At 49.0% G+C, this 26,580-nt stretch overlaps 2 protein-coding genes across 2 annotated transcripts in view; one reads left to right on the top strand and one right to left on the bottom strand.

Moving 5' to 3' along the window:
* Atg10 (Autophagy-related 10) overlaps nt 1-26,580 on the top strand; it is a 133,386-nt gene that overhangs the window by 54,736 nt on the left and 52,070 nt on the right. The gene's annotated exons all lie outside the window — the stretch shown is intronic.
* On the bottom strand, nt 23,575-25,130 carry LOC146180830 (uncharacterized). Its single transcript, XM_084576157.1, has one exon. It carries the CDS (start codon nt 25,083-25,085, stop codon nt 23,739-23,741), a length of 1,347 nt encoding a protein of 448 aa, XP_084432283.1. The 5' UTR covers nt 25,086-25,130; the 3' UTR covers nt 23,575-23,738.

The raw sequence follows: 26,580 nt of genomic DNA, 5'->3' as shown, positions 1-26,580 counted from the left end.
GAGATTTCAACTGTGTTGTAGACTCTAAGGATCGTTCGAAATGTTGGAAAAGACCAAAGTGCAGAATTGCTGAAGTTTGTCCCCAATGAGTGCAGCTTAAAGGACGTATCAGTCTTGGTGAATGGTGAAAAACTTGTGCCTTTCACACATTTTCAAGGTAGTAGTCACGCGCGACTTGACAGAATATATGTGTTGCCAGAGTTTTCGCTTACCTGTGAACAGTATGAGTGTCATTTAGCGACCATTGCTTAGTTACGGTCACGCTGGGCGGAACGAAGCAATGTAAATCAAAAATGAACTGGGACTTATGGAAAATAAACTCGAGGCTTACAGAAGACGAACTATTTGTAAGAAAAGTTAAGGAAAGCATTGATATTTTTTATGAGAGCGAAACAGGCTGTATTGAATCCTGGGAACGATTTAAACAGGAGGTTAAAATGAATGCAATTGAGCGCTCTTCCATTATTATGTATGAGGAAAAGAAAGAAGAAAAGCAACTGCAATATATTTAGGGCGTGAAGAAGAACGAATGCCGGGTATGTTCATGCATGATATAAAAGGCATCAAAGTTAGGTTAGAAGCTTTGGATGCCCAGAAGTACAGAGGCGCTGCGATAAGAGCGCGCACGGAAAAATGGCTCAGTGGCGAGACGCCAACAAAACGCGCCCTCGCTGATTAAAAGCGATATGCGCGCGAACGAGATAACGGTTATTGAATACAAGGGGCAGAGGCATGATGAGCAAGACGGAATTACGAGCGCCTTCGTGGAACATTACCGTGAGCTGTTTTCGAGCAAAGCACCAAGTGAAGAAGGGTTTAGAGATAACTTTTTGCCTCTGATGCCAATATTAGGCAAAGAAGTTACTGAAGGGTTAGAGAACGAAATAAGTGTGGAGGAAATAGAAAAGGCCATTGATGAATTGAATGTCGGAAAGTCTCCGGGTCCAGATGGTTTGAGTGCGGCCTTTTACAAAAGCCTTAAAAGTGAGTTAGCTATCATACTCTATAGGCTTTTCAAGGAGTGCTTTGATGGGGGTTATCTGCCACCGTCGTTTAGCAACGCGCATACGGTCTTGGTTCCCAAGACTGATGAGCCAGCCATGCTTTTAAAAGTTACAAGCTATAGACCGATCACGTTAACAAATCTTGATTATAAAATTCTGATGAAGGTGTTAGCTAAGAGATTGCAATACATTATAAAAGATATTGTTGGACCTCATCAAACATGTGGAATAAAGACCAGAAGCATATTTAATAATATTCATGTAGCGCGTAGTGTGTTCGAGTGCTGCGATGCTCTAAACATGAGAGTGGCCATGGTTCAAGTTGATTTCGAAAAAGCATTTGATCGTGTGTCTCATGAAATATTGTACTGTTTGTTGGAACATATTGGTGTTGGTGCCGTTGTATTGAAAGGAGTTAAAATGGCTTATGCATGTTCTACACGCCTTATGATTAATAAAGTGTTATCTGAAAGAATTGATGTAAGAGCATCTGTGCGGCAAGGATGTCCACTGTCTCCTCTCCTCTTTGCTATATATTTGGAACCATTGTGTAGAATGGTAATTGCTAACGAATACATCCGTGGTTTTAAGCATGGAGTATGTGAAGTGAAAATATTGGCATACGCTGATGATGTGGCGCTTTTTTGTGAAGATCGCGAAAGCGTTTCGGAAGCTTTGAAAGTAACACAAAAGTATTGCAGGCAGACTGGTAGTGCTGTTATTTAAAGAAAAGTCTCGGAGTCTGGCACGGGGAATGGGAAGAGGAACAGGAAATTTTCTGTGGAGTAAGATGGGCTACAAAGCCCGGAGTTTATTTAGGAGTCCCATTGGACAACTACTGGGAAAATACGAATTACTGGAATGAAAAAGCGGAAGAAATACGGGAAAGGACGAAAGGATGGATGGGACGTAACCTCTCTATTTTCGCCCGTGCGACTGTATGCAATACCTTTTTGGTGGCAAGAATAATGTATTTACTTCAAGTATTGTATTGTGCTCGAAGCAGTATACAAAGGTTCCATCGTGTATTTGCGGTCTTCATTTGGTCGTCCAACTGGGAACGAATTAACAGGGATAATCTCTTTCGGCGAGTTAAAGACTGAGGGTTGTCTCTAATGCATCTATATGTGCGGCAGATGGTTTTAAGGTTTTGTTTCCTACGTGACCAAAAAGATGCATTCCTGAGAACCTTTATGCAAATCATGCTATCCACTGCAATTCCAGAGTTTATAGTCTCTTCATGCTCTGCTCGGGGATACACTGTGTCACGCTTCCTGCGAGAAGTGGTGTGGTCGTTCAAGCTTTTGCGCGTGAGGTACTCTGTAGAGTATTTAGCGACGGTACCACCTAAGCGAGTGTACAAGGATCTTATTTCACAATTGTTCCCAGCTCCATTGTACAGAACCTTATACTGTGAATGCCCAGGGAAAGATGTGCTAAAACGAGTTAAAAACATGACTGTTGCACCGGGCGTGAAAACATTCTTTTTTAAATTGCATACAGGAACCCTCCCAGTCAAAACATAGATGGAAGAAAAGGGCCTTTTTGTACCTTGGGGCTCAAACTGTCTACTATGTAGGAAACCTGAAACAGTTGAGCACGTGTTCCTGGATTGTTGGAATGCGGTGTTTTACTGGGATGTGTTACAAAGGACACTTAAAAAAGACCTGCCATTGACGCCACGTGGAATTCGGTAATTGACAACTATTAATGATGATTTTCAGTATGACCTCATCATGCTATTGGGCCTTCACAGTATTTGGAGGAGTAGGATGGCTTATAGACACTGTGATGTCGATGCACGATCTGTATGTGATTATTTTGTTGAACAAGTGTATAAAATAAAAGAAATTTCGAAGCAGCAAGACGCTGCGGAGGAGGTCTTGAGTCTGATGGGCGAACTTGTGGTAATGAAAGTCCATTAGGCACGGTTGTCAGCCAAGGGGCATGGCAACCACGATCTTTTACTGATGTATTTGTACCAATTCATGCAATAAAGAAAAAAAAAAGCTGGCGTGGCGCAGTGGTTAGCGTGCTCGTCTCGCACCCCGGGAGGCCCACATTCGATCCCACAGGTCGGCGATTTTTCCTACTCGTTTATATTTATTAATGCTTCTGGGATTTTTCGTTTACGGCCAACGCCGGACGACGCGGGACGGCGGCCGCCGACGACGACACTGACTTTTCTGCGACACGTGGCCCTTAACGCTGTCGCGTTAAAATTTGTCGAGCTTAACTGAATGGTTTTGGGGAATAATCGGCGGAAGCGTATTGCCATTAGTGGCTGAGAGATCTTAAGTGGTATAATCCAATTTTGAGCCTTTCCCAGGTTTGCTGTCTCAAGGGTATATTTTGGTCTCTCTGTGCTCACGTTCATATTCAGCCTTTTTTTGCAGTCTTCGATTCGCATACTTTCTTGGCATACTTCACGAGCTCTCTACCTCAACGTCGTCGTTGCTGAGACGCCGCACTCTCCCTATGCTGTACAGAGTTCACAGCAAACCGGTTGCTAAGGTACCGACAACCGATTTTGTGTGTGTCTCTCTCTGTGGATTGCGGATGTGTCGGCTGTATGTCATCATGCCAAGCACGTAATTACCTGCCGTTCCAGTTATGCTTCCGTCCGTGAGTCCAGCGAAGACCTGTACATTTCCTCCTCTCCACGCTACTGACAGAACAAATGTCGTCGACGTCAAGCTGGAGCAGAACTTACTTCTAGTTTTGTTGATTCTGTTGGTTACTGCGTCTCGAAGCTAAGCGGAACATAATCCGCTTGTTTCAAATTGATATGGGACAAAGCACGCCTTTTCCCCTAAGGATCAACAAAATCACAGTCGCTGGTTGGCTCTTACCGGCGATGATTGCTTTTTTTTGTTTTGTAGCGAAAGTAGTTCGAGCCGTCGGTTATGCACGATTTTCACATTGAGAGAGATTTAGAGGTCGAACTTCTGTGTTAAGCCTGGTGGTCGCCATGTGACTTTGGGGCATAATCATGTAGGTTACCAAGTGGCCCGTGGCCACTGTAAAGGTCAAGGTCACGTGACCTTGTCGCCATGTTACTTTGGGACATAGTCACGAAGGCTACCAAGTGGCCCTTGACCACTGTCAAGGTCAAGGTCACGTGACCTGCTGGTCGCCATTCAACTTCGCGGCGTAGTCATGTAGACCACCAAGCGGCCCATGACTACTGTCAGGTTGAAGGTCACGTGAGGTGACGTCAGTGTAACGTGGAAGTAGAGCGCTCTAGAGAGACGATACCTGCATACATAAGATCCTGCCTAGGGCGCGAGATGGAGGAGGACGAACACCCTGCTACAGTAGCGCGTCGAAGCGCGAAGAAGGCCCGTTGCAATGAAGTCCTGGGAATGCGGCGTGCCCAAGAAACTGATGAAGAACGAGCTTTATGTTTGGAGAAGCGCACAATGTGTTTAATCCAAGCTTGGCAGTGAGCGCAGTCATGTACATGAAGATTTCGCTTCCCTCCTGTGTTAACGAAAGTTAATCCAGCAGCTTTTTTTTTTTTCTGGCGTTCATTTTTTACGGGCACGTTGAACAACAACCCCTGCCCTGTTCTTAGGTGAATTTACGTGACGGCTCCAAAGCGAAATTATAATCTGTGATGAAACAGGGCAGCGAGACGGCAGCAATAATGATGCAATACAGGGCTGAGTTTGAGCTGACAATTTATTCGATTCAGAACTCACATAAACACGCGCGAGAATCTTCCGTGCAAAGGAGCAAAACAAAAACACAAACCACGAAGAAATAACGACTGCGAAGTACAAATGTGCATGGACAGTCGCAAGACACGTCCAAAGAGACAAGCATTTAATAATATTTTCAAGTACCAGGAAGAAGCTAAGTCTGGGAGGATCCCGCCGCGACTGGAAGCAGCCGCAGAGAGCGACAATCAAGAGGAACAACTCTGGGCCGTCCAGCAGGTCATCAAGGCGCTGGCCCGGCAGGGAACCAGCGAGCCGGCAACGGCGAGCGGGGACCCAGGCCGCGCGGCCGGTGCCCAGAGGACGACGTAGGCCCCGTCCGGAGCGCGCGTTCTACTGCAGGCCCCGAATAAACGTTTTACCAGTCCAATCCAATTGATCCAAAAGTAGACATATATGACACTCTGTTGCAAATACATGAGCACGTGGTCTTTTTCGATACAAAATAATAGTCATTGTTTTAGGTACGAAGAAAGTCCGAATGATTCTGTAGCTTTTACATTGCTTGCTTCCGAGTATATCGCTCTACTTTTCTCCTCAAAGAACTGCTGTTTCACTGCCTTGCTTGTGCATGCTACCGTGGTGTCTTACGTCTTTCATGGTGTTATGAAGTTGTCTTTTACCAACCCATTGAATCGTCCACGCTCATAAACTCTACCACGAATCGTCATGCCAAACATCTAAACTTAGCGATCAGCTCATGCTTTTTTTTTTACTTTTTTTTTTTATTTACAGATGCTGGAATCCACGAGGGATTTTAGTAGGGTAGGGGTATAAAAGTGCGGAAAAAACAATAATCGTAGGCAACAGGACGAAGTGAAGTAAAAAATGCACTGCCAAATACAACAATATGAAGAAAGAAAAATACACTGTGAGGTAAATACAAGCGTCATTTTTAAACACAGTGCACTGCGTGAAAACAAAAAAAAAAAGCAAAAAATAAAAAAGCGCATTTGAGCTTTTACGTCATCAGTTGAGATGGGCGGTAAACAAACACAAAGAAGGTTGAGCCACAGTAATATTAGTTAAGCTATTGCAGTCGTTTACAGTTCTAGAAAAAAAAATGGATATTTAAAGCAATCTTTTTTTTTTTTTAAACGCAACAAAGCGACATGGCACATCCGTGGTAGAATTAACCCCATCCTCCCGCATTTTCTAATGATTCAGAAAACATGCTTACCCAAAAATCTTTGCAAGTAAATTGATGCAAGGCAGTAGAAGTGTCATAATAATAATAATAATAATAATAATAATAATAATAATAATAATAATAATAATAATAATAATAATAATAATAATAATAATAATAATAATTGGTTCACAGGAAGGGAAAGGCGCAGTATCTGTCACACTTGAGTCTGTGCGGAGTTCGTTAAACCAGACACCTAACTTTTTTTTTGTGTGTGTGTAGGCACCTGATCAATATATTTCATTCTGTATTTAGGTGTAATGTTTTCTTTAGCAACTTTTTAATTGGTTTTAATAGTATAAGCTTTGTTTTGTGTATATTCAGCAGCTAACTATTGTCCTGGAGAACGGTAGACAGTTGAGATAGGTACTGATTTGCTTCCTTTTCAATCCCCTGCACATATTTGCCCGTGAAGAATATACTAGTGTCATCAGCTTAGACGATTATTTCAAGTGTATGTTTAGCCTCCGTAATTTCATTTATATATGTACAACAGAAGTAGTGTGGGAACTAATATGGAACCTTGGGGTACTCAGAGTTTTATTTCTAGATTTTCCGAGTGCTCTCCATTGCGATTTGCGAATTGGTATCTGCATAGCAATAGCTTTTAATGAGGTCTGATGCAAGGCCTCGAATACCATACCTGTGGAGATTATAAAGCAAAACTTGGAGGTCAACTGAATCGAAGGCATTTCGTAAATCAAGAAAAATTCGCAGAGTATACACTTTTGTTTCAATATATTTTTATAATTAATGATTTTACGTTGAGCAGGCCCTCTTCGGGTGTCTTGTTTTTTGAAACCAGAATTGAAATGGTAAAATTATTTTGTGTTTTTAGATGAACACAGTCAAACGATTATCTATAGCATTTTTGGATATCTCTAAAAAAATCGGTAAGACTGAAATCGGTCTGTAATTTGTCCATTGCGCGTTCCTCCTTTGTGTATAGGGAGCACTTTAGCTATTTTAAGCTGGTCTGGAAATAGGCCAGTTGAAAGGGATACATTTATTAAATCACAATAGGGGGCTAATCACAGATGACACATACTTCATGGCTGAGACTTGTATGTCATCATAGCCACTTACCACATTTGGCTTTAATTGTTGTGGGAGTTTTTCAGCTACGGTGATGTTTTTATCGATTCCGTGGTGTCGATCGGGCTTCCAAATGTGCGACAAAGGCCTGTGAAAAATATGTGGATCAGACAACCTCAGCGTATTTGCACAGCTGCCGAGCTGAGCAGCAATTCCGCAGCGGTGGGCTTTATAGCCATTTGTCGCTCGGGCGGGCTCCAGCCACGCAAGCTCGGACGCATTCGCCGCTGAAGGAGCGGTAGATTAGAATATTGGTGATTACGGTGATGTTTTTATCAATTCCTTGGTGTGGGTTGGGCTTGCAAATGTGTCTTGTGAAAAAATATGTAGATCAGACAACCGCAACGTGCTTGCACTGCTATGAAAGCTTGACCGACAGGTCAAATTGAAAGTAGATGAGAGAAAAATGCATTCAGCCTTCCGCTTTTCGGAAGGAATGTAGCTGGGGGAGGAGTGAATAGGTTGGACCGGTGGGCAATTAATGCGCAGGGTGAGCCAATCTTGCGAGTCGGCTGAATGTGTCTGTTAAGAGCAAGGTAAAAAAATATAATAAATTGGTTCACAGGAAGGGGAAGGCGCACTATGTCACCGTTGTTTCGGTGGACACCTGAACCGCGCCGTAAGGGAAGGGAGGAAAGTGGGAGTGAAAATGAAAAGAGAGAAAGAGGACACGGAGTAATTTCGACAACATGGGGATCTTTAACGTGCACTGACATCGCACAGCACATGGATGCCTGTTCGTTTCGCCTCCATCAAAACGCAGCAACCGGCGGTCGGGTTCGAACCCAGGTACTCCGGCAGAGTAGTTGGGTATCTTTACTGCACCCACTACACCGCCGTGGCGGTGCCCAAAAAACAAACGTTGCAGTAATGCGTGACCACGTTAAAAGGACATCCGTAGAGTTGATCCAGCGATAGCATGTACAATCACAAACCTTTGCCCACCGCTCACTTGCTTCTACGCGTAACCAGCGCTTTGTGGCAACAACATTTGCGCCACTGCGAAGAAGCTGTTCTAAGGAAGAAACTGTTACCTCCGACCAGAGTTTAACAATTCCCCTTCTCAGTTTGTGAGCTAGAAATATACTCCCAAATTTTATAGGTAAAATACACATTCCTTCAAAGCAAATGCTTCAAACGCCTCTTTTCGGGCAATAGTTCCTTATTTCTGTTCTATTGCGAATCATTAGCATTAGGGATTCGAGCCACTGGGTATCTGTTAAAGGAAACATATTGAAATGTATTGAGCTGTAATCTTTTCCTGTTTCATTTGGGTACCTAAAGTGTACCGAAGGTTGTTACGAGTTTAGCAAGTTAAATGGCGCGTGTTCTGTCAGAGGACATTGTGAGAGCTCCTACAGAAGGCAAACTGCACTAGAGGAGATAGCTATGAAACGTCCATTTCCTGGTCAGAACTCTGGGCCCGAAAAGATCTTTTGAAGGCAACGTGCCACTATCCTCCTCCACCACATTCCTCATTTTTCTCATCCCTCGCTGCTCCCGCCTTTCCACCTCGTATAGAGGGGCCTATATAGGCTTGGCCATGAATGCCGCCATTCTCAGACGAATAAAAGCTTTTGCCATGTGGTCAAATACCTGAGCACCATCTTGCCTCCCTGTTTTCAAACCAGTAGCCCAAAGAGCGCCTCCCTCCACCGCTTCTACCGTGAGCTGCTGAACGAGAGCGTAGTAGTGATGTGTGCGATACATTTTGTCAAAAGGGGTTTAAATTGGACTGGTTAGTTTTGGTCATGGTGTATCATTATTGCACCTTTGAAACACTTTGCTGAGAAACGGTACACAACACAGCACAGTGACGCGCAATTGCGGTGCAGGCCGAGTTCTGCACTAAAGTTTTAATGCTGAAATATGTACATTCAACGACTACATTTTCATCTGTCATGGCTGTCACGGCTCTGTACACCCAGGCTGTTTGACGTCCGTGTGTGCCCTAATGAGGCTTAGAATAGTTTCGAAAAACTCCTTTCTTGTTGTTGTTATTTTATTCCTTGAAATATCATCAAGTGATGCAGTAGTAACTGTTAACGTTTTTTTTTTTTTTAATTACTACCTACAGTAAGGAGATTGTGAAGGCACAAGATTGTTAGTCTGGGAGAATTTTTTGCGTGTGCGCCTTGGCGCCAATTACCGCTGCCGCACGGTGTACAACCGTTCAAACAAGAATCGCGGTGGTGTCGCCAGATGATGCCACTATCTATTTATTTATTTATTTATTTATTTATTTATTTATTTATTTATTTATTTATTTATTTATTTATTTATTTATTTATTTATTTATTTATTTATTTATTTATTTATTTATTTATTTATTAGTGCCTTGAAGACTGCATTCAAAGGGTGTCACATGAGAGAGGGGGTTTCAACACATATAAATCTTCCTATGGATGATTCCAAGAATGATGCGTCGGCATGAAATACGACAGTGTTGGGCAAGTCATTCCACTCCTTTTGTGGTGCGAAAAAAAAAGTGGGAATATAGACGGTCTTCTCGTGATATGAGCGGCTAGAGGTGCAATAGTGACAACTGATAATAAACTTTAGCTCGGGAAGATAATGAAGCTTGTGGAAAAGACAGTCTTGCGATGGTTACGACGGACTGCTATGCCTGTAAGGTTAGCATTACGTTGGGTGACATTTACGTGGTAAGTGTAGGCTAAGTAGCTGAATCTTGCTGCGCAAATTTATGTTGCTTCGATAATATACATTGATTACTTTGGTGAGGGTCCCAGACAGACCTGGCGTATTGAATTTTACTTCAGAGATATGTTAAATAAGCGAGTAATTTCACTGATGGGGGTGCTAGGTGCGGGGTTCTCGGGGTCTGTGCTCTCTTAGCTGGAGTCCTTTGTCCGTGGCAAAACTCAGCGCGTTGTATTCCGGGGGGCCACTTCCATGTCTAGCGCGGTTCTGTCCGGTGTACCCCAAGGCAGCGTTCTTAGCCCTACTCTCTTCTCCCTCTTCATATGTGAGTCTAGGCTGCCTCCAGATTCTCTATGCGGATTACATTTCGTTACTGCAACCAATCCGCACCCTAGCAGACTACTCCGCTCTTCAGAACGACCTCAGTATCTGTCACTCCTGGGCACTATAACACCAGTTGCCCTTAAACATCATGAAGTCGTCCACAATGACCTTCTCAACCCTGCGTCACCCTCACCTTACTCCACCTGCGCTGACCATTGGAAGCCAAGCCCTTCAGCGCGTGACAACCACGACAGTGCTTGACATTGAATTGGATGCACGCTTGTCATTTTTATGCCATGTTCACTGCACACTTACAGAATCCGTGCGCATGCTGAGTTTCATCACCCGCCTCACAGCAGACATGCCTCCCAGTGCGTTTCGTGGCCTCTACACGGCCCTAGTGCTGCTCCCCATAGTGGAGTACTGTTGTGCAGTCTGGCTACCAAACTATGCTGATTTACGTATCCGCCTTGCCAGTGTCCAGCGATGCGCAGCATATACGTACCTATTATCTTCGGACTACTCTACGAAATCAACGCCTGTTTTATGCAAAACTCTCGTCTGCGACTCTTCTTAAACACTCATCCTGGCAGCCCTCTCCTCACGCGTACAAGCTTCTACGATGCGCCTCTTTTGCCGCCTTGCCTTACCAGGCCATCAAACACTGATTGATGGCCCGCGCCCCAATCGCCGCACTGGTACCCTCCAACCACTTCTCGAACGCACTGTGCGCCACGGACAATCCTGGCTCATCCGTGCCGTCTCTATACAGTTGCCTGCCACCATCGCCGGATCTTTGCCACCTCCAACCTTTCATGTGTAGACCATTGCGAAGACCATTGTATAGACCAACGGCTCTCATAGTTTCATCCTTTCTTCCTCATCTCATTCCCTCACATCTCTCAATTTCATTCCTTTCCCATTTCATGTCGTGGACACCTTGAGCCCCAGGTTAGGGTCCGCAAGCCGCCCTGGTATGGGCAGTGCTGCCTTTTGCTACCCACGCATGTCTGGGCCACCCGCCATGAATGCTAAATAAATTATTATTATTATTATTATTATTATTATTATTATTATTATTATTATTATTATTATTATTATTATTATTATTATTATTATTATTATTATTATTATTATTATTATTATTATTATTAACCTCTAAGCTTTTCGAATTAGCTTTGCACAGCGTACTTTCCTTCCATCTCAAGCATATCATAGTACCGAATCAACATGGCTTCATGTCGGGTCGCTCTACTTCTACCAACCTAGTCACGTTTATGACGTATGCCTCTGCAGCAGTCCTTCAGAGGGGTCAGGTTGACACTGTGTACTGTGATATGAGCAAAGCTTTCGACGTTGTTACTCACTCACTACTTCTTGAAAAAACTTCTACTCTCTGGCGTTGAAGTCTCACTCGTAGCCCTCCTACGCAACTATCTCCTTGATCGCTTCTGCTTTGTCAGTGTCAATGGACAGACTTCTTTCGTTTACCCTGCAGCGATTGGAGTTCCTCAAGGTTCAGTACTAGGCCCGCTTCTCTTCTCCGTTTTTATTAATGATGTTTCTTTGGCGATAAAGAACTCCTCGTTTCTTCTTTATGCTGATGATATAAAAATATTCAAGGTAATACATTCTTTTCAAGATTGCTTGTTGTTGCAATCGGACATATCTGCTTTTTCTGATTGGTGTGCGATGAATCGACTTACCCTGAATTCTTCCAAAACTAGGGTTGTGTCCTTTACTCGTAAAACACATAGCTTTCTCTACCATTATTCTGTGAATTCTGTGCTGTTGGATAGGGTTGATGAAATTAATGACCTTGGTGTACTTTTTGACCGCACCCTCAGCTTCTCCTCTCACACTAAACGCATTGCTCAGCGGGCTACGCGCACACTCGGATTCGTTTGCAGACTTTCGAGAGAGTTCCATACTCCACTTCCGTTCCTAAAACTGTACCTGTCCATATGCTTGCCGGTCTTGGAGTATGCGTCGGTTGTTTGGAATGGCACTTGCAAATCGAACTTGGACAAGGTTGACAGAGTACAAAAAAAAAATTTTTACGGATATTTCATTATCGCTTTCCTTGCGTAACTTCCCCCTCTCGCTCCACCAGGAGCGCCCAGCTGAATCTTCCTTCCCTTCACTGCCGTCGTATCAGACTTAATATCATATTTCTGTAAAAACTCCTTCATGGCCACATTATGTGCCCTCAGCTCTTAGAGTACATCCTACTGCGCGTTCCGCGAAAGAGCATGAGGGAATTCAGACCATTTCAGGTTTCTCCTCTTCATTCCCACTCCCCTCTGGACAGGATGCAGTGGTTATTTAACTCTTTTTGTCCTCACCTTGACATCTTCCAAAACTCGCTCTGTTCATTTACATTGGATGTTCGTAGCGTTGTATTCTAAATAGTACTTTATCACATATAACTCCCACTTTCTAGCCTTAAATTGTATTTACTTCACTTTTTGCTTTTTCTCCTGTTCAATGCTGTCTGTATCTTGAACTACTTTTTATCCGCTTCTTACTTATATTTCAACTTTAAACTTTATATTCGAATCTTACTGTCCCTTGTTCAATTTTACTTCTTTATTGTATTATTCTGTATTTCTAGCCTGTGTTTTAAGTACCATGCACTTGTTGCGCCTGGAATGGTTGTTTATTTTATGTATATTTCTATATTACTATAATCAATGTCAGTTATTTGTTGTTGTTGTTTTTTCTCATCTATCTACCGTTCTTTTTTTTTTTTTCTTTATTTCCTGGTGTGCTAAAAAATTCTCTCACTGTGTATATAAGTGATGCTACTCATTGTTTGCTTACTTTCCGTGATACTTTTCGTCTCAGTTTCATTTCACGTATTATTTATTTCTTTTTTTGTGTTCTCTGTGTGTGTGTAAACATGTTCGTGCTTTTTCATTTTTGTTTCTTTTTTTTTTTATTTGTGCTGCAGCACAAAGACCACGTGATTGTTCCCGCGCACATTAAATAAAGATTGATTGATTATTATTATTATTATTATTATTATTAGTAGTAGTAGTAGTAGTAGTAGTAGTAGTAGTAGTAGTAGTAGTAGTAGTAAATAACTTAGTGCACGATTAGCATCGTTGGTAATCTGCGCTACGTGATTTGACGAGCTAATATTGCCAGTTAGATAAATGCCTAAATATTTATATGTTAATACAGAAGTAATTTCAAAGTTCGAGAAAAAGTACTTTGAAGATGGCATAGAATGACGTCGGCAAAAAAATAGTGAGGTGTTTTTGTCGTGTTGAAGGACATTAGCAATTTTTTACACCAGGTTATTATGTTAAATTGGAGAAGTTTGGGGTCATTAATGTTGGTAAAAGGGCAGTAAATAAACCAGGCATCGGCAAACATGCGCACATTAGAACGTAGGTTAGCTGGTAAGTCATTTCTATAAATGAGCAAGAGAAGGAGACCAAGGGCAGTACCCTGGAGCACCCCAGGTATAACCGGCGTACGAGAAGAACTTTTCCCCGAGGTGTCCGAAAATCCGGTATCTCGGGACCAATGGCACGTGTGCATAAAATTTTCTACTCAGACAATTATGCGCTCGTGCCTAATGATCATTTTCGTTTTGGATATCTGGCTCAACTGCGCTGCTAACACGCTATGACGTCACATAATGGCGTCGGTGCTCCCCTCATCATCTGCAGCGACTTTAACGTCGACGTTAAGCAATCCCAGTGGTTGCAAGGGTTCATGTGTGAACTACTCGGGATCACAGTTGTTAACTCACTTCAAGTCACTACCAGAAGTGCATCTTGTACATGAGCATACGTTGTACATGTATAGTCGAGCGCGATTTGAAGGTTATCGCGCGAGCGTCGACCAGCCTAGCACTCCAGGCACCTGGCGGCCGGTTTCGGAACAGGAAAAATCATGATTTCGCACTCTTCTCTCCCTCGTTCGCTGTTCCATACAACAACCATCACCCCCGCGGCAAACTCACCGCCCTTTCTCTCTATTCTAAGCTTTCCATTTGTTGCGGTAAAGTGTAAAATTTCAGATAATACCGAAAAATACGTAGTACGTGCTACGATTACTGCCTTTTCGCAGAACCAAAAAAAAAAAAAAAAAAAAAGGAACTGATAGCCGAGTAGGGAGTGACGGCTGCTGAAGGAACAGCAAAAAGAGTGAGGGTAGCTGGCCTGATACCTCCCTCGCCTCGGCAGAGAATTCTGGGCCATGGCGCTGTTCATGTTCTCGGTCGACGCTCGCGCGATAACCATCAAACCGCGCTCGACTGTACACATTGTACTGATGCATATCTTTGCACGACACGTCGATGTAACCAGTATGAACTATGTATGTGTCTTACTTCATTTACCACAATACCGTTACTCGTTGCCCTGCTTGACAGCACGGAGCGCACGCGTGAAAAAAAGTGAGTTTTCTCAAAAGTTATACTTCGTCTATGACAGCGGAACGTTTGTCAGCACGCATGCTGCACACGTGCAGCACAGGACCAGATGCTACTGACTCAGTGGCGCGGTGCAAGAAGGTGGCTGCTTTACCTTACCTCCAAGGTGTTGAGCACCGACTCAGTAAACATGCGGCGAAGTGCAATATTGATGTTGTCTTCACAGCTAAGAATAAGATACGAGGCCTTTGCTCCAGCGTTAAAAGTAGGCTTCATTAAACTAGTAATCGTCTTCAGTGATCGGTATCACTTCAAAAAAAAAGTTTACCAAATTGAAAAAAAAAAATGTGGGTTATTACATTCCGGGCTGCCTTGTGTTCCAAATTACTACGGGCAGGCAGGCAGATGTCTAAATGTGCGGCTGATTGAGTACTTAAACTCTTTGGGGGGAAGGTGAATTCTGATCTGGCATAGTGCGCGTGCAACCATGTGAATGTCAATCGGAGGACGACCCTTCTCTTTGGACGCCTGATCTCAGCCACTCTTCTGTGGCTTTTGAAAAAAAATATGTCCGAGGTAGTTGAGACTTATTACATGGCTAAGGCTAAGAATACGTGTGTGGCTAAGTAGTCGGTTAACCTTCACAGTAAGGAACTTCCTTTTGTACATAATTCACCATTACAACGATGACTTGTTTCTCTGCCCTTCCAGTACTTTGGGTTTTGTGTGCACGCAGTGCGAGTATTCTTTTTCTTCCTTTTTTTTAGAATAAAAGTCCATCCTCGTCTTGTACTTTTCTCATCTCTGTGCCCTCTCTTTCGGCTGGTGTTAGGCTGAATGAAGACTGGAGCTGTAGCGATATGTTCTACCGAGTGGTTTTTCCTTCACGACAGTGGAAAACAACATGTTAAACAAGCGAGAATAGACTGTCCCTGTTACGTGTTGGACGCCGTGGCAAGGAGAAGACAATTTCTGAGTAGACGGTGTTTACTTTCCCATGCTTGTGGGTAGGTTGCTCTAACGAAACTGCCGCCGCTAGCCAGGCAGCGCTCTGCTTTTAAGCGCTCGCGGCACATGCGCACTTCGTACCGCTGTGCTTTATCAGTGACGCGTACAGACATGACACTTCCTCCCCTCTTAGTTACACACTGCCCCAACTAAAGCGTCCGACTTCAAATCTATCAGGTGAACGCCGATGACGCGTGGGGTGTCGTCTTGTCCCGGGTGCTTGAATCACTTGAGGCGTGCCCTGAGTACTCGTAGACTGTGGTGACATGGGGGGCACTCGTTCGCTGCCACTTCCAGGAAAAATCAGGAACTCACTGGCATCAGCCTCGTCAGTGGCTCCATGAACAGGAGGGGTGCCATGCACGGGACTTTGCAGCAGCTGGTCCTTGTGACGTCGCCAAGTGAGGGTTTCCCTGGGGGTGGTTGCAAGGACTGGAAAGAGAGAGGTCCTGTTTGGGCAATAATCACAGCGGGAACCCACTTAGGTTTTCCGGAACAATTCCGCGCTACATCTTGCTCACCCTCCACAGAGTGACGCTCGCGAACGGACGAGTTACTGCCAGCGTGAACTGTTTGTGGGCTTCTCTCTCCCCCGCCGCCGGCTTCGCGGCATCGAGACAACCGCGCGAGCGCCGCCCCAGAAACAATGTAGCTGCTGCTTCCTGGGTGTTTGCATGAGGCGAGTTCGGATAACAGAGCAAAAATTTGTGCATGTTTACCTGCAGTGTTTCGCCTGCGCCGTTTTTACGGAGAGCGTTCTTCGGTGTTTGAACAAAGCGTTCTGCGAGGCCGTTGGAGCTTGGGTTATAGGGAGCCGTGAGGACGTGGTGGGAGCCCACGAAGCGTTTGAAATTCTGACAAGTAAATTGCGGACCATTATCAAAAACAAAGTTTCCGGGAACCCGAACCTGGAGAAGAGTTACGTCAGACAACGAATCGTGCTTTCGGTAGTAGTCGACCGCATTTCAAAAACTTCTGGCCACTTGGAATGCTCGTCAACCACGACTAGAAACATTGTACCCTGAAAAGGGCCAGCCAAGTCGATGTGGACTCGTTGCCACAGAGATGTAGGCCATGTCCACGGGCGCCGCGGCGCGCTTAATGGAGCGTTACGTTGCTCTTGACAACTAACGCAGGTCCTAGTGCCGGATTGACGGAGGCCAGCCAACACTCGTGAATTCTTTCACTTGACAAATAATCGTGTCTACTTGGGGCGCGCGCCATGTGACGGCTCGAAACAGGCAGCGACTCTAACCGCAAAGAATAAAATGCTTCTGCACTGTGAGCATCAGCTTCACGATGCGGCAGACGCGAGAAAAAATCGGCTTCCGTGTTTTCACTCGATTTCTTAAAGATAAGATCGTACGAGTATGCTGACAACGTCACGACCCACCGCTGCAAGCGAGCAACCACGATCGTTGGAATACCGGTTTTCGGGCCCAGGATTGTCCGTAGCGGCTTATAGGGAACCTGTACTGCATAAGTGGTGCTGCATTTGTCCCGCAGAGTGACTCAAAAATGTATTGTTAGCCGTTTGGTTCGCGGTAAACGACCGAGCATATTCAACAGCATTATAGATACGCGAGTGACAGATAACGTCCTTGCCCAGGCGCTCTCTATGTAGCCCAGTTATCTGACACACGCCATGCAAAGCTTCGACACAGCGGGCAATCTGATTCCTGTAAGCCCATGCAGGTGGCGTGAAAACGCCCTACAAAACCGCCTCAGAAGTTTTTGCTCTTCTCGCTGGGATATGTGTTAACGCGGCGATCGCCACAGCAAACTTCATTGCAGGTTGCCTATGGTCCGTGACCAGTGTGAACAAGCGACCGCATATGAAGGAGTGAAATTTCTTTACTCCGAAAATGATAGCTAGCGCTTCTTTTTCGAGTTGGCTATAGTTCCTGTCAGCTGCAGATAACGTTCGGGAAGCGTAAGCAGCCGGCCGGGCACTGCCATCCTCAAAAACATGAAAAAGAACAGCACCAATGCCATACTGTGACGCGTCGCATGACTGTTTCTTTTATCTATCATAATGTGCGAGTGTAGGCGGTAATGCCAACAGGGCTTTGACTTGACGAAAAGCCTCCCCCCCCCCCCTTTCCGACAACGCGCGTCCCAGCTCCATGCTACCTTTTCCTGTAGCAGTCTCTAAAATGGTTGCGCGACAGTTGCCAAATGAGGGACAAATTTGCCGTAGTAGTTGACGATGCCCATGAACGATTGGAGCTGTCGCTTTGTCGGCTGTTCCGGAGCATGAAGTAGGGAGTCAACTTTTCAGGCTCAGCGCTGATTACGTGGTCAAGGTAGCGGAGTTGTTTCTGAATAAAGAAGCATATATATATATATATATATATATATATATATATTATGGGGGTGTTACTCCCGCAAGAATGCGCCACGAGGGGACTAGACGCTACAGTCGCCTTCTAGCCCCGACGTGCAGCCCTAGCAGACAGAGCTGTGACCCCCAACCCGCGGTGCGAGAAGTCGCTACTGCGGCGGGTTCGAGCCAGAGGGGACAGACACCGAGTTCGTACTCGAACAGTTTATTATGCTCGAGTTCACGGCAAAGGAAAACACACTAAAGAACAACCGCCGTGTAGCGAGCGAAAGCCGCGTACGGGGGTGAAATAGAACCACCGAAGGGAGAAGCACGCACGAGGAGGGAGAGGTACTGCTCACCTGCGTGCGGCTTCGTGCTCACGGCCCGCGGCAGTCAGTGCGCGCTGGACCGGGAGCAGAGGGTGAAGGCGGCGGTCTCCCGACGGGAATGCTCAACCGTGCGCGTGCACGCCCAACCGTCAAAAGACGCCGAGGGAGTTGCGACAGACGCGCATCTCACCTCGGCTCGGGGAGAGGAGGTTTCCTGGGTATCCGGTAGGAAAGAAGGAAACCCGTGCGGTGTCGCCGCTGGAGCCTGGGAGGATGGGAGGGTGGCCAATGTGCCCTCTCCTCGCGGTCCTCCCCAAGAGCGCACGTAATCACGCGTGGTAACTACGCGCGGCCCTTTATAATGGGGGCAGGGGATTATGAATCCCCACATCCCCCCCTCCTTAAAACCGCCGTATCACCTTTTCCGAAGTGGGGGGGGGGCTGTTGGTTCTACTCTCCCATCAACTCCGCGAAATCTATCAGCGGGTCCGCCGATGATGTCGTCGAGGACGATGATGGGGTCCATTCTGGAGCACTCGGGGACAGTCGGGATCGACCCGGCCGCGCGGGGGAAAGGCCACCAGGAACGCCGCTGCAGGCAGGCTCCTCCGCTGCTCCGGTGACGCTCAACTGGCTCGGCCCCGGCAGCGGTGACGCCGACGCCCCAGGACCGGTGCGAGCGATCGCCAGCAACCACTGCGCGTACGCCGGGTCCTCGGCGAGCCGACGCATCTTCTCCGCCGCCGCGGGGCCGAGTTGTGACGCGAATGATGACGGCGGCGCAGCAGGCTCCGCCCGGTTCCTCTCGTCCCAGCCGCGGTGAAGTCTGGAGCCACGGTGATTTGCGCGGGACAACACCAGGCCTCCGCATACACAGAACACGGAGCCAGGCGCCGGAGGCAGAGAGGCGCCGTTAGCGCGGCGATCTTCATCTTCCACGGTCCGGCCCTGGAATATGCTCAGCAGCTTGTGGTCGCTTTTGCTGCGGGGCGCTCGTACTTGCACTCTCCAGGGCCGGTCCGAGAAATAACTCACCGGCGCCTCCGTGCCCCTCTGGTGTGTCCAGGTTGCGACCGTGCGGGTCTCCGGCGCGGCGACCGCTGTCGCAGTACCGGAGCGGCCCGAGCGTCCCCCAGCATTGAGGGTAGTCGTTCCCGGGCGGGCGCTCTTCTTCGGGGGGCCTCCCGGTGTTCCGTGCTCCGGATAATAGCGCCTCTTTGGAGCGGTTCCCATACTGGCCGGGCGGTGGTAATCACTGCGTCCTTGCCCCTTATGGCCGATGGAATTGGGCTTTTGGGCCTGCATCTCTTATGGGTTTAAGTCGAGCAGTTAAAAGTTGCCTCCGCTTTGCCTAACGGTCTCGTGACAAGTGCGCTGTCCGCGGGGCCTGCTTCGCGCGCTTTTCCCCCCTCCGCCAGGCACACCCTCTCCCTCATCCCGGCGCTCTCCGCTGTCCGCGTAACGAAAACATTGGAAAAGGAGTGCTGACCTTGGGGTTTGCGTCGACTTGCACAGCGGGGCACCAGCGCTGCTGCCCGCGAGGCCACAGCCACGAGACTCGAACGGCGCCATGGCGGCCCCTTTCTGCAGCAGCCCTCGTCATGGTAGTCGCAGGAGCCCGTTCCAAGAACTCTGGCTCGCCTGCTCCGCGGTCGACCGGAAGCCGTCTTTCTTCGTGGCCTGCTCGTCGGTGACAGCTCGCTCCGGGTTCGGGAATGTGGTCCCTCCTTGGATGGTTTGCTTCTCGATGCTGCAACGGTCGTCGTGGCCTCCGCCGGCTCCCCTCTTTGCTGGCTGCAATGCTATGTTTTCCCTAGTTACATTCTTTTCCTTTTTTTTTCTCTCTCTCTCTAATTTTTTTTTTTTTTCAACCAACCCCCACTCGGACTTTTCCAAAGAGAAAGCGCGCGCTTGCTCTGGAAGCAAAATGTACTGAATATCGACAGGACGTCTCGTCCGTGTTCAGCACGATAAATTACTCCCTGCGCGTTGGTCAGAGTTACGTCTGCCGTGGGCGCAAGTTGTAACGAGGCGCGATGTTCAAACGACGACATCGGCCTCCCGGTACAGCTGCCTGCTGGCGAGGGAGTGCGTCCTCCTCGGGCCACTCATTCCCTCTGTCAACGTAGGGTTTGAGATCACAGACATGCGCCGGTCCGCCGGCCGGTCTTAACTTCAAGTCCGCCAGCCTGTACACGAGCGAAGAGACCTTCTGCCAAACTCGGTACGGTCCTGACCATTTCGGCGCCAGAGAAGCGGAGAACTTCTTACTGGCGTCGCTCAGGACATGACTGCGCCTCGGAGATCACCCGGTTTGTAGTGAATTTCTCGGTGAGAGCGGTCATACTGCGCTTTCTGCTCTGCACGAGCAGTGCTCAGATTCCGTCGTGCTTTGTCCAAAGCCTCCGTCATCTTCGCGCGCAACCCGGTCGCGTAGTCGGCGCGTACCGATCGAGCGTTCGGGTTGTTGCTACGAACCTGTAGAGTACGGTCTACGGGGTTCGACAGCTCCCTGCCGAGGTTGAGGGCGGCAGGTGTGTACCCAGTTGAGCGATTCACGGTTGATCTGAGAGCAAACCCAATCTCGGGGAGACGGGTATCCCAGTCACTGTGCGTCTCCGCAAATGCAACTAGCATGTGCTTGATGTTGCGGTTCACGCGTTCCGTGGGATTCGCCTGGGCGTGGTACGTGGTTGTTCTCTTGTGCTTAATGCCGAGGGCAACACAGGAGTCCACGAACAGCTTAGCAGTGAAGTACGACGCATTGTCCGTTATCAACTGCTCGGGGTAGCCAAACCGTGTAAACACCTCAACCAGCTTCCCCATGATTACGCGTGCCGTCAGCTTTCTCAGTGGGAAAAGCTCCACCCATTTGCTGAAATGGTCTGTGACAACGAGCTGAAAGTGGTTCCCGCTCGGGGTCCTGGGATAGGGTCCCATGACGTCACAAGCCGCAATCTGCCAGGGAGCCTGGCTATTGATCGGCTGCATAAGCCCAGGTGTGCGTCCACCACGTGGCTTAACCCTTTGGCACACGTCGCACGAGCGGGTGTAGCGAATCACCTCCCGCTTCATGCCAGGCCAGGTAGCGAAGCGACACAACTTAAGAAAAGTCTTAGGGCCGCTCGCATGCCCAGCGATGCACGTGTCATGAAAGTAGCGTAACAACGCCTTTCTCAGCGTGCGTGGGATCACCACCTTGAAGGACTCGTGGGTATCCTTCTCGGAGGGAAAGTATCTCAGCAGGACGCCGTCAGAGTCAAGCAGATAGGAATCCATCGCGCTCACAGCATTACCAGCTGTGTTCGAGCGCCCCGCACGGGCAACAATACCAGCTGCCTCCATGTGCGCCGCGGCCGCGCCGCCCGGCTCCCTGAGCCCGTCAAACACTTTCTGACAAAATGGATCCTCTCGCTGGGCCTCTAATAGCTCCCTTCTGCTGAACGCGCTCCCCACTGAACTGATGCAGTCCAAGTGGTTAACGCTTTCGCCCAGGGAAGGCGGGTCGGCCGCGCTTCCCTCGGAGCTATGACCGAGCGTAGCTGCAGTCGCGCTGCTCCGACTGAGGGGCGTCGCGGAGGGGGTAGCAGGGGTACTGCCCCCGCCGCCAACGGGTGCGCGCGAAAGCGCGTCGGCTACCACGTTGTTTTTACCTCTCCTGTAGCGAACGGTAAAGTCGTAACGCTGGAGAAGTAGCGCCCATCGCGCTAGGCGTCCGCACGGCTCGCCTAGGCGTCTCAGCCATGTGAGTGCCATGTGATCTGTCTCAATCACGAAAGCGACTCCATCGACGTAGTAGTCGAACTTCCGCAGAGCGAAGATAATCGCGAGACATTCCTTCTCTGTCACGGAATAATTCTTCTCTGCGGGAGTTAATGAGCGGCTGGCGAACGCCACCGGCCGCAGGCTACCTTCGTGCTCCTGAAGCAGAACTGCTCCTAAGCCCAAGTCACATGCATCCGTGTGGATCACAAATTCCCTGTTCAGGTCAGGCAGCCTCAGCTCTGTGGTTTCCGCGAGCGCATTAGTGAGGTCTCGCAGTGCAGCCTCTTGCTCGGGATCCCAATGCCACTTAACACCTTTCCTTAACAAAGTCGTTAAGGGGGCTTGCAGAGCGGCGCAATCTGGGATAAACTGGCGATAAAAGTTCACCATCCCCAGAAAGCGTCTCAGTCCGCCTACATCTGTCGGCGAGGGGAACTTCCGAATCGCCTGGAGTTTTTCCTCGCACGGCAGAAGGCGTCCATTGTCTAGCGTGAACCCTAACAAGGTTATTCGGGTCGCCGCTATCTGAGTCTTATTTGGGTTCAAAGTGATTCCCGCAGACCTCAGTCTTTCCAGTACGTCCCTGAGATGGCGTAAGTGCTCATCAAAGGTTGCCGAATACACCACAATGTCATCTAGGTAGGCAAGAGCGTAGTGCCACCTTGCATCACCTAGGACACGGTCCATAAGACGCTGGTACGTCGCCGGAGCTCCAACCAGGCCAAATGGCATTCGGGTAAACTGGAAAAGACCCCTGTGACAGGTGAATGCAGTCTTCTCTCTGTCACCGGGATCCATCTCCACCTGAAAGTATCCTCTACTGGCATCGAGCGTAGTAAAGTACTTCGCTCCGCCAACATTGGACACGATCGAGGGAATACTCGGAAGTGGATAGGCATCCTTCCGCGTCACCTCGTTCAGGCGGCGATAGTCCACACAAAGGCGGGTAGTTCCGTCCTTTTTGGGCACCAGCACCACTGGAAAACCCCAGGGGCTGTTTGAACGTTCCACGACGCCTGTATCGACAAGTTCATCCAGAGCGTCATCAAGCGCTTTCCTCTTAGCCAAGCTGACTGGCCGGGGATTGCACTTCCATGGAACGGCGTCGCCTGTCTCAATTTTGTGCCTTACTAGTGTAGTACAGCCAGGCCGCTCAGTGAATACTGCATCGTACTCGTTCAAGAGCTGAGACAAGCGCGCTTTTTCCTCCCTTGACAAACTGCTCACGTTGTTCAGCAGAGGGTGGGGAGGCCTGCCTTCCTCCGCGGCGCAAAGTGCAACCGCAAAAGGGGCAGGGGGTCGCGCGGGAGGGGAGTCAGTCCCCTCCGCGCCTTTTCTCTCGGCGCGGTTGACCGGCGAATTTGTCTGCCAGGCCGAAGGCGTTTCGAGAAGCTTTTTCGGGCGCTTGTTGCGTACGTCTGCGCGCGTAGCATCTGATAGCAAGTGTACTTCTGATGCTTTTTGAGGTTGAACGAAAGGTTTCAGGGTGCCACATGCTCGCTCCCTATATCCTCCGTTGCAGACGTCAATAACAATGCCCGTCTTAGCGAGGAAGTCTCTACCAAGAATGATTGGGACCGACAGGCCGGGGAGGTGGGTGAGGCGCTGGCGCCTGACTCGTTTCTCCCATCGCACCACAAGCCGCACGGCACCGCTCGCGTGCGCCGTGCCGCTGGCTAGTCGGAAGGCGAGGTTGCTCTCTCGCAATCGGATCCCACTCCGACGGAGATTTTCGCATACCTCGTCGCCAAACAACGAAGCGGACGCTCCTGTGTCTAGCAAAGCCATGAACTTACGCCGGACGACAGTAAGCTCAATAAGTGGCACTGGCGTGTCGCTGGGGGGACCAAAACGACAAGCCAACGGGGCCAGGAGTTCGTGTGACTCACTGAGCACCGCTGTTGACGCCGCCGGCTGTGCAGTCGTGCTCAGCGGCGGCTCCGCTCGTTTCCCGAAAGCGCGTACTCTCGGGCAGCGGGGCGCCTGCATTCCCTGGCGTAGTGCCCTGGGTGGTTGCACCGGTAGCAGAGGGCAGTCGGCCGTTGTCGGGCGGGGCTGTTGTCGCCGCGCGCCGATTGACCGTACCTCTCTGCAGGGTTTACCGTTGCAGGTGCGCGTTGCGCTTGCGTCCTCGTGTCGGGATGCCGACCACGATTCTGCGTGTCTTGGCCGGGCGTAGCGTGTGCTGTACGCATGGCATAAGTGTACGGGTCGAGAGCTCGGTCAGACAGGTCCCAACCGTTTCTCGTTTGTCCGTCACTCAATGCAACCAATTCGGCTCCCCGGGAACGAGGTCGAAAAGTGCCTCCGTTCCAGGCGCATCGCGGCTCAAGTGCGTGCGACGCCGGGGGGGGTGGCCGATAGGTGCGCGAAGCGAGAATGTCCGCCTGTATGCGCTTGGCTGCCGAGGCGAGCTCGTCCAAATCTCTGAACTGAGCTCCTCGCAGGTAGGCTGCGAAGGTAGGGTGAGCTTGTCGCGTAACACGCTCTACCTTCTCACCGTTCGGAGCCGAGGGGTATGCGAGACGATACAACTCGTCCATCGCCCTCACGTACTCGAGCAAGGACTCGTCCGGATGCTGAGTACGTAGCTCCAGCTCGCGCCGCAGACGCCGTTGGTAATCTGCGGGCAAGAATTCCTCGCGAAACCGCGTTCGGAACTCATCCAGCGTGCTTGACCGGTGGCCAGTGAGGCGGAACCAGCGGGCAGCCTGATCGGTCAGTGAGACTGGCACAACGCGTCTCAGAATCTCGCCATCGGGTAGCCCTGTCGCCTGCTGGTAAGTCAGCATGCGGTCCAGGTACTCGTTGGCACTGACACGATCATGATAACCGCTATAACTGGGCAAAACCACCTCTAACCTCGGTCTCGCAGCTGGCGCGGATGTGTGCAGAGTCGTCTGCACGACACCCGTGAGGCTTTCTATGAGGCGCAAAGCGTCGCGCAGCATAGCCTCTTGGGGATTGGTCTGGCCAGAGAAATCTGGCTGAACGACCGGCTGGGATGTGCAGGGTAGCGGCCGCTCCGTGCACTCCATACCTCGCGGCATAGCGCTTGGCGAAAAGTGCCCTGCGTCGCCGCGCGTCTGAGTGAGTGCGTCGGGAGAAGCACAGCTCGGCTCAAACGATATGAGGTCACTGGGGCTAGCGTCGCTAGCGTCAGCCTCTGTGATTGGACCGGCTGTAGCAGATACAGCCGCGCCAATAGGTTGCCGTTGGGAAGCCATATCGGAAAGCATTAGCAGCGACTGAAAGTCAGGCATGCTCGCTTCCATGGCCTGTCTGTGTCGAAAACCCGATGCACAGACACTCGGTTTGTCACACCTCTGGCCCCACGTTGGGCGCCAAAATACGGGGGTGTTACTCCCGCAAGAATGCGCCACGAGGGGACTAGACGCTACAGTCGCCTTCTAGCCCCGACGTGCAGCCCTAGCAGACAGAGCTGTGACCCCCAACCCGCGGTGCGAGAAGTCGCTACTGCGGCGGGTTCGAGCCAGAGGGGACAGACACCGAGTTCGTACTCGAACAGTTTATTATGCTCGAGTTCACGGCAAAGGAAAACACACTAAAGAACAACCGCCGTGTAGCGAGCGAAAGCCGCGTACGGGGGTGAAATAGAACCACCTAAGGGAGAAGCACGCACGAGGAGGGAGAGGTACTGCTCACCTGCGTGCGGCTTCGTGCTCACGGCCCGCGGCAGTCAGTGCGCGCTGGACCGGGAGCAGAGGGTGAAGGCGGCGGTCTCCCGACGGGAATGCTCAACCGTGCGCGTGCACGCCCAACCGTCAAAAGACGCCGAGGGAGTTGCGACAGACGCGCATCTCACCTCGGCTCGGGGAGAGGAGGTTTCCTGGGTATCCGGTAGGAAAGAAGGAAACCCGTGCGGTGTCGCCGCGGGAGCCTGGGAGGATGGGAGGGTGGCCAATGTGCCCTCTCCTCGCGGTCCTCCCCAAGAGCGCACGTAATCACGCGTGGTAACTACGCGCGGCCCTTTATAATGGGGGCAGGGGATTATGAATCCCCACAATATATATATATATATATATATATATATATATATATATATATATATATATATATATATATATATATATATATATATATATATATATATATATATGCTACAGGCCTATGCACTTACATGTAGTTATGATGACCAGGCAGTTGAAAGCTTCTATGAAGATGTAGAATCGGCAATGCGAAAAGTAAAGACGCAGTATACTGTACTAATGGGCGACTTCAATGCCAAGGTAGGGAAAAAACAGGCAGGAGACAAGGCAGTAGGGGACTATGGCATTCGTTCTAGGAATAGCAGGGGGGAGTTACTAGTTGAGTTTGCAGAGCGCAATAACTTACGAATCATGAATACCTTCTTCAGCAAACGGAACAACCGGAAATGGACATGGAAAAGTCCTAACGGAGAGACTAAAAATGAAATCGACTTCATAATGTGTTCAGCCCCCGCCATTGTGCAGGATGTAGAGGTAATCGGGAAAGTTCGATGTAGTGACCACAGGATGGTGAGGTCCCGAATTAGACTAAATCTGAAGAAGGAACGCAATAGATTAGTAAGAAAGAAACCCATCAACGAATTAGCGGTGAGGGGGAGGGCAGAAGAGTTCAGGATCTCGCTACAGAATAGGTATTCAGCTCTAACTGAGGATGGCGACATTACCCTAGAGGCAAGGAACAATAATTTCAGAGATATCATTACTGAGTGCGCGGTAGAAGTAGGCGGTAGGATAGTTAGAGAGGATACCGGTAAGCTGT

The sequence above is a fragment of the Amblyomma maculatum genome, chromosome 8, assembly GCF_055883805.1.
Source record: "Amblyomma maculatum isolate TAMU_Amacu chromosome 8, ASM5588380v1, whole genome shotgun sequence".
NCBI classification, from domain to species: domain Eukaryota; kingdom Metazoa; phylum Arthropoda; class Arachnida; order Ixodida; family Ixodidae; genus Amblyomma; species Amblyomma maculatum.
The sequence above is the reverse complement of the archived record's forward strand: the minus strand, read 5'-3'. Positions and strand labels throughout refer to the sequence as shown.

What these genes read in the sequence shown, in the direction of transcription:
- LOC146180830 (XM_084576157.1), bottom strand. Translation starts at nt 25,085, where the DNA reads ATGGAAGCGAGCATGCCTGACTTTCAGTCGCTGCTAATGCTTTCCGAT.